This window comes from Parasteatoda tepidariorum, chromosome 10 (assembly GCF_982258835.1).
Source record: "Parasteatoda tepidariorum strain Cologne lab strain chromosome 10, Ptep-v5.0, whole genome shotgun sequence".
Classification (NCBI taxonomy): Eukaryota; Metazoa; Arthropoda; class Arachnida; order Araneae; family Theridiidae; genus Parasteatoda; species Parasteatoda tepidariorum.
Window position 1 is genome coordinate 86026446 of NC_141764.1, and position 14409 is coordinate 86040854.

General features: G+C 27.3%; 1 protein-coding gene and 1 long non-coding RNA gene across 4 annotated transcripts in view; one reads left to right on the forward strand and one right to left on the reverse strand.

Annotated features, from left to right (window-relative positions):
* Positions 1 to 7407: 7407 nt before the first annotated feature.
* On the reverse strand, positions 7408 to 8593 carry LOC147803067 (uncharacterized). Its single transcript, XR_015429721.1, has 2 exons — positions 8465 to 8593; positions 7408 to 7697 (listed from the first exon to the last, which is right to left on the reverse strand). It is a non-coding gene; the product is annotated as an uncharacterized LOC147803067 (long non-coding RNA).
* A 108-nt stretch (positions 8594 to 8701) lies between these two features.
* The window catches only part of fidipidine (coiled-coil domain-containing protein 93), a 37081-nt gene continuing 31373 nt past the window's right edge, over positions 8702 to 14409 (forward strand). For 2 of the 3 annotated variants that reach the window (XM_087153270.1, XM_087153272.1), the window contains exons 1-3: positions 8702 to 8907; positions 11146 to 11259; positions 12639 to 12733. In XM_087153270.1, coding sequence (XP_087009396.1) covers positions 8827 to 8907; positions 11146 to 11259; positions 12639 to 12733 — 290 coding nt within the window. In that variant the 5' untranslated portion in view covers positions 8702 to 8826. Of the gene's footprint in view, positions 8908 to 11119; positions 11260 to 12638; positions 12734 to 14409 lie in introns of all 3 variants that reach the window. The other variant, XM_087153271.1, reaches the window with a different exon arrangement.

A 14409-nucleotide genomic window follows, 5' to 3' on the forward strand; every position in this document is an offset into this window, starting at 1 on the left:
ATGATTTTAACATTCATATCGCTTGATTGTTATCGTTAAAAAAAATTTAAAATTGATGTTAAAATAAATTTAGACTATCATTTAACAAACATTGAAGATGTTTGTTAATTAAGCTCTTAGAAAAACAGTTGTTTGTTCATTTATTTTTTTTTAAAGGGAAAATATTTATTTTCAGGAAATATTTGCTAGGCAAAAGTATTAATGTTTCATTTTGCTATAAAATTTAACTACGTCAACTTCTCTCAATAGAGTAAAAATCTAAAACACATTATAAATTAATGAAGATTTTTAAAAATAATAAGTGAAAGAAATTAAAAAAACAACATAATTTTTAAAAGATTTAACTCTGTAAAGCGCTGTAGGCAAGAAAACTTGATTGCGCATATATTTCCAAAGATTTAAAATCTTTCTCCATCGAGTTTAACAACTAAATTGGATTTAAAATGAAATTCTATCAAATAAAATTTCATTCGGAGGAAAAAAATCTACTGGAAAGAGAAATGTTTGCTTCAACTTGTAAATTTTTAAGGTACTTTTTATTTCCATAAGTACAAGTACAATTACAGCAGATTTTTTTCTTCTTCTTTTTCCAAAGAGGAAAAAATCATGTTAATTAAAATCGTTAGCTTTTTAGGAAGATGTTCTACTATACAAATAATTTAAAATGTTGTCTCCAACTTAGCTGAACCCGGATTTAGCATTAATATTAAGAAAATCTCTGATACAAAAATAAATAAATAAATTCCCAAGACTCGATAGTAATTCAAGATTCGATAGTAACTTTTCCTTCGAAAATTTATCCCATTTTATTATTTTTATTAAAAAAAAAAGGTGAAATTGTTAAAAATACTTTATAATATTGCGAAATTTGGTTTTTTATTTCAAGTTTAAAATTATTCTTTTTTCGAAATCATCCTTATAAATTTTACCATGCTTACTTTAAGAAATGCTTTAAAAGAATTGCCTTATAATATGAAGCTTTTTTTAATCATTTAAAACTTTCAAATTCTGTAAAAATGGCCTCTGTTAAAAATGTTACAACCAACCACTGGAGTGAAATTTCCGAAATTCGTCATATATCCTATAAGAATGAATACAACTTTTTCCAAAAGTAATATTTTAACCTTAAACTGCTCTTTAGTATAATTTTCAAAGACCTACCAAAGAAATTACCAAAAGTTTCATTAGATAACATTAAAAAAGACATTGTCTATTTCTTACTTAGAGACTGTATTTTGTTTTTAAAAAATTCCAAAAGCTTTTCTTTAGCAATTTGGAACCATACTTAACTCACTTATTTTGACGAAGAAATAGACTAATCTTGTATTCCTTCACGAAATATTAAAAAGTATTACCTCGAAAGTTTGTTATAAGTCACTAAAACTCAATTCTGGGTTCCCATTTTTTTAGCAAAAAAAAAAAAAATTAGGAACTCTTTAGGACTTTTTTTGAAAAAAATTAAATAATTGTTTTGAAAAACTAAGGGCATTAAATATAGTATAATTGTTCATCCTGAAATTTACATATGTATGCCCCCAGTGACAATGCCAATTTTTGCATTTAAAAAATAAATAAATAAATACTAAGAGAGCAATTTCATTATAATTCAAGCACTGATACCATTGTATTTATTACCAGGAAAATTTCGCGAACCCGAGCTTGGTTTTTTCGAGTGGGCCTATTTAAAGAAAGAAACGCACATCTTTCCAAGGTGGTGTTTTTTGAAAATTAATTAAACGAGATCATTAAGCATAATAATTGTCCTTAGAGCAATACTTTTTAAAAATTAAAGAAAAATGAACTTGATACATAAATTGGTATAGATTCAACTCATTCTAAGCGCATACTAATGTGCCGTTAATTATAATGGAAAAATGAAGTAACCGTCCTTTATAAAACATCCAGGATTCTTAAACCTTGCGAATATTTTTTAATTTATATAAAATAACTGTTGTTGTTAATAAAATTTCCATTACAAGTGCTTAACTTTTAATATGATAACTAATATTGCATTTTTTTTCAAATATTTAGACGTATTACAGTGATTTAAATTAAAAATTAAACTACTTCATTAATAAAAAATTATCTATTTTTATGAAGTGAAATATGTAAATTAGGGGTGTGCAACCAGCGGCCTGACAAACTTTAATGTGTGAACAGCTGTAGCAACTTGAACAAAATAAAAAGATCAATTCAATTTTTTTTTTTTTTTTTTGAAAATAAAAAAATAATTCGAAAATTTATAATAGCGCATCTAGGTTTTTGACTCACCCTATCTCTCTTAATGTAGTTTTTCGATTGCTTTTTTTCCGGTGGTTAATGCTACAAATTTACGCATAGTTTTGAAAATCCCAATATTTTTAATACTATACATAATTTCGAATTTTATTTGTCACTATTGACTATCTTCATGTATGCCGATTTTATGATAAATCCAATGACTTTTCGCTAGTTATTACGCTTTTCTCCGTGATTTAAAAAATCCTGACATTTTTAGTACTACATTTTCACAGCACATGGGTTATGAATTACGCATTAAAATAATGATTTTTTACGTGCTCTAATTGTGCCGATTTTGACATAAATATAAGAGGTGAAACGTTATTTTCTTCTTCCTTTTTTGGCAGTTATTGATGTATTGTGATTTTGATTATCCCGATATTTAAACAAAGATTAGAGCTCATGATATTTGACTCTTTCTTTTCTTCTTCATTTTAGTTAATTTAAAAAGTACTTACGTATTTCAGCGAAATCGATTCCTTTCCAAAGAGAATAATAATAATAAAGAAATAAAACGAGATATATAAATTTATATTAAGCGCGAATCCCTTATGCAAGGGAACATTTCAATACACTTTCCCAATTCTTTAGTTTCATGAACATGTGCATGTTTAGCAACACATATCCAACCTATTCTCTTTCGTGATCACATGATTTAAAAATCACATGTCGTGATTCGTGCGTTTTTAAAATTATTTGGTTTGATTCTTCTCGTAATTAAGTCACCCATCGTGATTCGTATTCTGGCGTTTAAAATATCATACACTGTGAATCTTCTCGCAATTTAAAAATCACGCATCTCGATTTGTGTTCATGCATCGAGTGTTTTATTCACGCTGTTTAAATATCACACATAACAATTCGTAAATTGATTTAAAAATCACACATCGCTACTCGTATTCACGCGATTCAAAAATTAGAAAAGGAAGAGCACCATGTGGGACAAATTCCAAAAACTGATTAAGTTATTTGCCTTAAGTTTAAAGCAGATCACAAGATCAGATTCTGCAGAAAGACTGTTTTCCAGAATGAATTGGGCTTGTTCTAGAGATTGTGGAGCAGTCTTTAAACAAAATTATTAATTTTTCATTTAATATCCCGAAAAAGCTATCAGATGATCAAGTAGATAAAATTATCACAATATTTGAAAATTTGCATATCGCAGGTTAAACCGTAAGACATTTTTTAAGCCAATTGCTATCTACAACATGGACCATCTTGTATCATTTATCATCATATGCTGGGAAATTTGTATATCCTTAAATTTTAACAGAAAAAAAAAGTTTAATCAAGATGAGTAGCGTAATGTAAATTTTAATTAGCTGTTAATATATATGTGTATTAATTGTAAGTAGTAACATGTTAAAAAAGTATTGGTCATAAAGAGTTGTAAACAAGTATCTTAATAGTTTTTTATTATTAAGGAAAATAATTCCTTCAAAATTAATGTTTTATTTTATTTTCTCTTATAATTTATTTAAAATGTTTTAAAGTTGGAGTACTAATTTGCCTACTAAATGTTGAATCTTATAATTCCCTGCAAGGGTTTTGTTTTAATTTAACATCATTTTTAGTCCCGCAAACTTTCTTTAAATTATTCAACTTGCATTTAATTTATCAATTAGTATATTTAATTTTTAAAAATTTTAATTGTATGAAAATTACAAATTTTTAATGTTAAATATACTTTATTATGTAATGTGATGAAACAAAAAAACATGAATTTTCTCATTATTTTTCACTTTATCTGAAATTTTTTTCTGATAATTGATTCTGTTCTTTCCCTAAGTAATCAGCTATTAATTTTAAGCACTTAAAGATATTCAATTTTATGCAAACATATTACATGATTAACATGTCTTTCTAAATACTTGGCATGCAGCACTTCAATGGTCAATTTGCTGTGAATGTGGCCCTTCACTCAAAAAGGTTGTGCATCCCTATGCAAATTACTGTAAAGCTTTTTTCACATCATCAAAAAAAAAAGAATTTTTTTCGTCTATTTATAAAATGTTTCATTTATAAGGGTATATAATAAAAGGATTCGTGATGTTACGCATGAGAATTTTCTTAATTATGTCATGTTAAATTAAGTTTCATTCCAAGTAAATACAAGACTCTACTAATATCCAAACACCTTAATTTGTTCTACTTCTTTTTTTACCCACAAGCCCTAATTTTACATTTTTTAAATTCATTGCATTAAATATCTTATGAAACTTTATACAGGATAAAAGTACGATTAAGCTTGAGAGGATTTATAATTTTCAAACTAAGATATTTCATATATTAGTTTTCAATGTTATAGATTAATTAAATAGTCTAAAACGATTTTTCATGGTCAGAAAATTTTTAAGGTTCCTTAATTAAAATATAAATTTATGTTTTCATAATTTTCTTGTCACTCTTTTGTACAATAATTCTCTACTATTGTTATGATTCAGTTCATTAAAAATAGTAAGTGATTGAAATATTTTGAAATTATTACTGAATGGCAAATACATTACATTAATTTTTATAATTAGCTATATATAAAATTATTTCCAGCCAAAACTGTTATTAGGAATTAATATCACATGTTACTAAGTAATCTAGAAAAAAACATTTATCTTTTACTAACAGCTGGTACAATGGTGCACCCTAAGCAAAAGGATTAACTAATTTTAATGCAACCATTTTTTACCATAAAGGGTACCATCTTAAGCAAAAGTAAGAATTTATAAAAAGAACCAATATATTAATGAAATGACATCTCTGCCTGTCTCGCTAAAATGTTTTACTCTTAATGCATGGTCTCATTCCAGGAGATAAAAGAACGAATTGTTTCTAATATTTTTGTAAGACTAAAAAATTGTTTCTATCAACTATAATGATACTGAAATTTGAGGAATTTTTACTAAAATCTTGCACCATAGTAAAATTTAAGCAGTATTCAAGGACCAAGGGAACCCTGTAAATAACGTTGAATTAGAGCTTCAATAATTAATAAGAGATTATTGCATAAAACGATTTTTTTTTTAATTGGTGCTTATTTAAAATTGAAACAGTTTTTAAAATTTAACAGTTTCGTATACTGGAGATTCGATTGTAATTTGAATAATAATAAAAAATGGAATCAATTTGAAGTGAATATGAGCTTTTAACAACTTATTAATGTCAAGGAAAAATATTACAGGGGAAAAGTTAATTGATATTCTAAATACATAATTTATTAATATAAATAGTTTTTTTTTTTTTTCCAGTTAGAATTCTGTAAAATGATGCACAAAGTTTTGATGAGATAGAATCTTAACTAAACATTCTCTCTTTAAAAAAAAAAAAAACTTTTTTTAAAAATTATACACCTTGCAAAAAAAAAAAAAAAGCGGGTGCTGCTTAAAGGATATATTATTAAAAGGTACATTAACTCTGCAGTGTGAGAACAGAAAATTTGTTAAAAACGTGCATATAAACACAGTAATTGTTGAGCAAAAACCAAACACAATAGTTTTATTATATACAGCTTAAAGATGACATACAAATACATTCTAAAAATATTGAGTTGCCCTTCAAAAGGTAAGACTGAAGTTTTAAACATGCTCTTCGTTCAAAAATTAAACAAATTTGAATATACAGCTGATTGAACCAATTTTCATCACCTAGGACAGACAAGATGTTTAATAATGACAGGCTGCTCCAGTTTCCACCTCTAGGTTTAGTAAATGCTTGTAAATTTGGCTCTCCTCAGAATAATGAAAAGAACAGATCTGAAATTCAACTTTTAAAACATGCATGATTGCAACCATTTTCCACATCACCTAAGAGCAGGGCTGTAAACTCTCTATGCTTTTTTGAAGTGAAACTTCAAATAATTATTTTCATTTTATTCTTACAATAATCTTAAATGAAACTCTTAACACTTTACAAATAAGCAAAGTAAATACAGCTCTGCTCAAGAGGTACGGTTGCATAGATGCGTTGACCCCTTTTATTAGGTTGTTCCAAAAACATATTTAAAAACAGATTATTATAGTACTTAAAAACCTAAACATGCTATAATTTAGCTCACTTTCTTTTAATTTCAAATGATTAAATATCTAAAAAAAAAAAATTAAAACATTGCTTAGGGTTTAACATTTTATAAAATCTATTATTATATATAGAAAACCAGAAACAAGTAATAAGTACACTATAATCATAATTCAATACGGAACAACCTAACAGCATATAGCAAGGCGGGTTCCCCAAGAGGCATATATTCCTTTTGTGTCATGACCATTAAATATTTTAAATCACTTAAATCTTAGAATTTTTTTTATCCTTAACTTGAAGGGAAGAATGGTTTACATTCTATAAATATCTTATGCCTTACATTACTTGGTTTTACAAAATTCTTAATCATGAATGGCACACTTGTTCAAATTTATTAAAAAAGGTAAAGAATGTTACGGATTTTATAAACTCCTTAGGCACTTATTGTTGGTTAAAATGGCCATGACACTATACAAAAGTACACCATTTATAAATCTTCTAATACAAGAATTAAAATGCAAAAATATTAATGAACATTTTCTTTATACTATACCCTTCTAGGATTGTTCAACAAAATCTCTTAATCTTTCAGACTGTTATATTGGCCCTACCATCCACAGAACCTGAAATTAATGTTAAACACTTACAAAATATTTAAAACGATTATGTAAAACTGCTTCTATTACAGCAGTTTGAAGTCTTTAAAAATATAGGAGAAAAAAAAACCCCCAGCAGGGTAGCATTATAAAAATAATATCTAAAGACAATAGGGAGTTTATTAACAAATTAAAGTATATTATATTCTGAAAACATAAAATAAGAGGAATGAAATTATTTTGATTCATTAATAATTACAAATCAGAATTTGTGTTTGGCAGTTGAATGCACATTCGTAAAGTTTTTGGTATATATACAAGAGCTGATAATTAAATGAACAGGGAGAAATATGGTTCACATTGAAACGGGAGCTAAAAAAGTATAAACATTGAAAAGATTGTTAGAAAATCACATTCTTTCTTAACAAATTTAGCTATCCTATTTCAATTTGAAAAGCGTAACAGAAAATACATATATTCTCAAGAACCTTCTCAAAATTTATTCAAGATATAACAACTAAAAAACAAAATTCTTTTTATTCATAGAAAACCCATTTATTAAATAACCACTGAGTTCTATTATCTAAAAGGATAACGGCATAGCCAATTTATGTGAAATTAGACGAGGTACTTTCCAATATGTAGAACAGTCACACCAAATCTACTAAACTCTTTTATTTTCTCCATTAAACATTTAATTTTAAATCCTGGGAAGTTTTGAAGCTGCACATTGCGACCCAGAATTACATCAGGAAGATGGGGTTTCAAATAATTCAACTTTTAATCCTGGATTACTGAAGCCTTAACCACCTAAATGAAAAAAAATATATATTAGAAGAAATACTATAACATGCTTAAACAAATACTAGATCACTGAGTGTGATAACTAATGAAATTCTTTCAGTTTATTTGTATTTCTTTTACATTCATTAAAATTATTTAAATGTAGTAAATTATAAAACACTTTTGATTTTATGCATACAATATTACTTGTATTATTATACAATTCTGAGTTATAAATTAGACCACATGTTTTCTGTAAGCGAATGCATTCCTGCAACCTAAACACATTTTACTGTAACAGTCTAAATTGTGATATCCGAAGATACAACACAGGAGATTTATATACTATAATATGTAGCAGAATTATAGTCATATGTTAATTACTGCACACTTACACGTTTATACATAATGTTAACAATCAAGCGACTACACTCACTATTTATTACCAAAAAAGGTTACACGTATATGAATTGAATAGTACGGAATAGAATATTTAAAATCCAAAACTATAAATAAAACTTTTGAAATTAATAAAACCCTACAACGTACCATAACAAATCTGATAACATGCTTACGGAATTAAATATAATCGTAGTAAGTTTCTTTATATTAGCTATACGTTGTTTATTCAACATTTACACGAGCATAGGAAGAAAAAATAAACACTTAGCTATATCAATAATCGAGCGATTATAATATGTATAAATATAAGATTTAACACGGGATGTAACATACAACAACATAAAAGTTGAATATTTTCAAAATTCAAAACTTATATAAATAGTTAAACTTACCATAAGAGATTTAATAGATTATCCAAGTCTTAAAATGAAGAATTAAGTACTAAAATTAATAAAATCAATGTTTATCACTAGTGATTCTAACACGTGCTGCACTGAACTGCTACTTTACAATGGAGCCAAAGCACAAAGCAGGGCAAAAGCAAAGCGCTGGTTGGCGACTAAAACAGCAAATAATGTAGCCACGAGAATTAAAATAGTAACCTTTTAATCGTTGCCAACATATAAAACAGACCTTCACTTCCTATTAATCTTAGGCGAAAATCTACAAAAATCTATGATTGGAACGAAATGAAAATATAAACAAATGAAATACATTATCCGGTGTGTCCTGTGTTAATTTGTGAATTAGAATCATGGCTGCTGTAGGCGTTGTTCGTCGTGCAAGCAGGCCTCCACCTGTTCCAGATTTTGGAAACTTAAACAAAACTAATAAGGTGATTACGAAACATTATTAAAAATTGGGAACAATTGAATTTTTTAATCCTAAGGGAGATTTTGAAAGTTACTATTTTTCAAAAATCCTAATGGTTATTTAAAAATATATTTTGTTGAAATTTGTGAATAATTGAAAATAAATTTCAGCATATTTTAAAAATTCAATTTATTTATCATCCATTCATTATTAAGTTTACTAAGTAAAAATATGCTTTTACATTTTCGGTGATTTTGGTCAAAACTCCCCAGTAACTGTTAAGTTACTTCCAAATTTTATTCAAAAAATAATACTGTTTAATAGGCTATCAACTGTTAAAGAAGTACTTTTCTTCTTCTTCACAATTTCCGTTTCCAATTTTTAGAATGCATTTAAAAACCGAAATGGTGTGAACAATTATTGTATGAATTATTAAAGGTTTGTCTTATAGTATTCATGTATTTACAGCCAAATTTTGGCATATTTAAACCTTTTTTTCCATGGTGAAAAATAAATGTTAAAAAACTTTTCATTCTTTTTTTCATCAATTTTGTTTATAAATTTTGTTTCCATTGTAAGAAACCAATTTAACAAAATTTCCATTCCATATATATCTAGGAACAATTTCCATATTCTGATCCATGGTAAAATAATTTTAAAGTCTAGGCGACTTCTGATCAGTGGCCCTGGAGCAATTAAACAGAAAGGGACAAACTTTAAGAGTAAAACTTGTAGCCACTCCTGGGCAAACCTCTACATGTTTTTGTTTCGAATTTTTCTCATTTAAAAACAATTTAGCACTTTTGTGATTGTAGTTGACGTGGCAGATCACAATGCGGAAATATCACTTGTATGTATATATATATATATGTATTGCAATATATTATTGTTTTACTTTAAATTTCTAAACCCTTTTCACTAATAAATATATGTTTTTCCGGAAATTAAAGCATTTTGAGATCTGAGCCTGACGAATTTTAATCTGCACCAACCAAATCCCGCGATGCAAAAGATATAGATTGTGAGTAAATGAAAATCTTGGTTCTTGACAACTTCCTGGCAGTGGCCTTCGAGAAACCTAAAAAAAGAAGAAAAAAATCATAACGATAGGCGACCAACTCAAAGGGTATAACTAGTAGCCGCACCAGGGAAAACCTTTATACATGTTATTTTAAAAATATTTGCAAGTTTAAAATTCATTTGGCAACTTGAGGATTGTAATTGGTGCCACAGTTTATGATGCAGAAATACCCCAGGATCAACTTGTAATCATACTATGCAAACCTTTATAAGTTTTTTTTTTCTTACCAAAAGCTTTTATTAGAAAAATCTCTTTAGCGATAATAGTTGGCGCAAACAGTCACCATCATGTGTCCGAAGTCATTTGAAATTATATTTTACATTAAAAACTGAATCCATCATGTTAAACTAAATGAAATTTTAACTATCTTGTTCTTAAAGAAATAATGAACTAAGGTAGTAACTTATTAATACAGTACAGAACCCTTTATCCGGAAATTAGAAAACCGGAAAACCAAAAAACCGGAACGAAATTCGATAAATTTTCCCGCCATTTAATTTTTTTTTTTTCCTCTTAAGATTTTAGGATTTTTCTTTCTTTTTTGAAAGATGTTTACCTTACCATCATTTTGGAAATAATCATTAGTATATTACTTCACCGTTTTTTCTTCTTTTTAAGATTATTTCCAAGTATTTTTTTTTAGTTGGGTTTAACAATAAAAAAAACGGCTTTTTGTAGCGATTCAGAAAACCGGAAAAATCAGTTATCCGGAATAGCGATGGTCCCGATCGTTCCGGATAATCGGTTCCCTACTGTACAAAGAACTGATTAAAAATGATTTTAAATGCAGAAATTTTTCTGTAACTTTCTTCAGTAAATTAGCCTATGAATAAATATGGTAAATGAGTCTATCTCATCTTTATTCACCATAGCATGAACTTGTGATTTTAAACATGTTAGTGATCTTTACCTTTTTTTATCAAATGTTTCAAAAATTTAGCATACAACTGAAATAAGCATTTAGAAAGACATTTTATGTATATTTTTATATAAATATTTCTTTTCATTACTGTGAAAGAATTATAACTGTATTGAGAAATAATTAGGTTTCTTTGAATATTCTGAATTAAATTTTCTAATTTAAATCTTATACTCAAAATACCTTTTTTTTCTTCAATTGCTTATGACACTCCTTTATTCCATTATTTTATAGTTCTTTAATTTATTTTTATGAGAAAGGTAGAAGTTCGAGAAGATGAAGAACAAGAAAAAAAGTTCCTAGAAATTATTGAGTTGCTTCTTGCTGCTGGTTATTTCAGAGCTAGGATCAAAGGATTGTCCCCTTTCGATAAAGTATGCTTATTTTGTAATTAATTATTTTCTTGAAGTACTCTGCATTTTGTCATTGCTAATTGCAAAAATTATTTAGAACATATTCTTAATCCAGATCTTTTAAATTAAATTTAGAATCGGTTAAAGACTTCAGACTAAGTGAGTGACCACAATTTAGTTTTTCTCTCACTTTGTCAATCATGTTATTCTTTACTAAAGTCTATAACTTTAAATGGGGCCTAAAACACTTGTATCATTTTTTTTTTTACATACATTTTGCATCTTGTTATCAATTACTAAATATTGATCTAGACTAGGATGGCTTTTCCATGTGACCATTAGATATAGTCTCCCATAAGAGTTATTGAAGTGTGTCCGCCAGGGAAGCTGCAAGTGAGAAACTGGGGGGGGGGGGCATCACCAAAAAGGGTTTCTCTAAGCAAGTCAATTTATTCATAATTTAATTTTTTTACAAATAGAAGAACAATGTAGTGACAAGTTTGTTTTATTTAGACCTATTTTATGTTAGAATGTTCTTGCACAATACCTTTTTGAGATGGCATGGTTTTTACTGTATTATGTTGAAGCTCAGTTAGTGTTGTATATCCGATTCAAAAATTATTTTTAGTTTTATTGAGTTTCCAGTATCACTAATTGATTAGAAATTTTTTTTTGTTTTACAAAAATATTTAAAACTAAAAGTTCGTCTTTCTTTTGCTTAGAATGAGACTAGTTTTGAGGTCAGAGCGTTTTGAGAGACAAGAATGAGAGTGGCTATAGGCAAAAGGAAGAAAACATGCCCTTCGTTCATTGTTATAATAATTAATTTATTAGTTCTTTCGTTTATACAATCTTCCTTTCACCTAGAATGAGACCCTGTGTTGAGAGTAGAGTATCCTAAAAGCAAAAATATAGTGTGAGGGTAGAGGTAGCTGGATATTTTGCATGAAAAAGATCATGCATATTTTATTTTTTTTTGACAGTTCTAAGGTCTCTACCCATATTTACCTTCAAAATCAACTGAGTTCAAGAAGTTTAATTTTACTGCTACCACACGTGCTTATTGAAAAGAATTTTATTTAGAAGATAAATCATTGGCAATGTTACTGTGGATGCATATTTGATGATTAACAATTAATATACTATTTTAAGGTCCTTAATTTTTTCAAAAAAGGTCCTTAAAAGCACTTAATTTTTGCTTTGATAAAAGACTGGGAACCTTGAATATATTTAGTGGATATCTACATTAAAATTTTAACTGCATATTTTACATGCATGAGGCTATAAAGTTTTATGAAACTAACAGTATTTCCTTGTAATATTCCTTCTTTGTTTTGTATTATTGAATAGATTAATATAGAATAAATATTATTTAAAAGAAAAACAATTTCTTTTAATAGGTTGTTGGTGGAATGACGTGGTGTATTGAAGTTTGCAATGTTGATATCGATATTGATCTTCTTTTTCAAGAAAATTTAACAATTGGTCAAAAAATGTAAGAGTCTTATAAAGAAAATACAGTAGATCTTGATAGTTTAATCTATAAATGACATTTCACAATAACATGTATTGCAATTTTTCAAAAATTACGTAAAAAAACAGAATTACATTTCTCATTTATTTCTCTCCTGTTACAGTTTTTCATTTTATTTGAAGAAAAACTGTTTATCAGAACATAGAAACGGATATAATCATTTTGAGCATTTTACTTAGTGAAAACATGAACAATAAATTTGACTAGGAGGCTTTGCCCCCTTCTCGCTGGCGCTCGCCAACCCCCGGAACTCCGCAATCCGATGCTCGCTCATTGGATACGTTCTTAATGCCTAGCTTTTGTATACTTTTTTGAACACTGAAGTTCCAAAAACTTTTCACTGTAGATAATTATAAACCTGTGCAATTCAATATTAATTTGAAATTGCAAACAGTTCACATATTTTTCTTAATTACACTATTCTAAATTTCTATTGTTGAGAAAAGTAACTGTTGTAAGTTTTGCTTTAAAGTCTTTCCCACCAGAGGGCTAAAACCATTTGTTGTGAAACAATATGAAATAGTACTGAACGCCGGTTGTAAAACATCGGCTTTGATGAAGATAATTTTGTGAGAATTGTTTTGATAATTCGGTGAGAATTCACCCGATTAGACATATGATGCTCACTACGTGCTCTTGCACGCCGAAGCCTATCAATTAAAATGTATTAGCGTTTTATATAATATAGATTAGCCATATGATGCTCGCTACGTGTTCTTGCGCGCCGAAGCCTATCAATTAAAAATGAAAACTGTTGCCATCGCGAGAAAAAAAATATCATCGGTTTTATTGATACATACGTATTAGCGTTTTATATAATATAGATTAAAAAGATGTGATTACTAGGGATGTAAGGAATATTTGGCCAAATATTCGGCAAAGAATTATTTGGAAAATTATTTTTGGACAAAATTTTTATGGGGAAATTTTAATAGATTTTTATTCTATGAACATAAATTTACAAATTTTTGCTTTTTCTTAGATAAAAATATTGGCAATAGAACTGACCTAGATTTTTCATTAATTTTACATTTATTTCGTAATTGCAAAGATAATAATAAGAAAAAAAACACTACTTTGAGATGTTTTTTATTCTAAAAGCTCAGTTTTTGTATAACATTTATTTTTAACAGTTTGTTTCTCATAAAAATGATTTGTTATTTTTATATGAAAGAAAGCTCTTGAAAATGTGATCTAGATATCATTATTTCTTTAAAATAGTATAGTGCACACAAAAGAACACTTACATTATTTTAGCTTTTAAATTGTATATTAATTTTTACAAATTATTGCTAACAATGTAGACTTTCATTTTTTAAAATTTTAGGTTAAAAGATAAGACACGAAAGTATACGTTTTCTTAATTTTTTTCTTCCTCTTTTTGACGAATTAAGACATTTTATTACTAGTCTAAAATAAGAATACAACTTATTACATATTTCATAATGGCTTAAGTTAAACAGAAAATTTTGAAAATGATTTTTGGAAAAATTTATGTCTATTTATTTTAATAATTCTACAGTCATTTTTTTTTTAAATGCATAGTGTGAAAAAATTTAAAAACTTGTATAACATAATAATTTAATCTCTTTATTCATTATTAAATTAAATAGTATATAATTATTAAAAAAATTGCA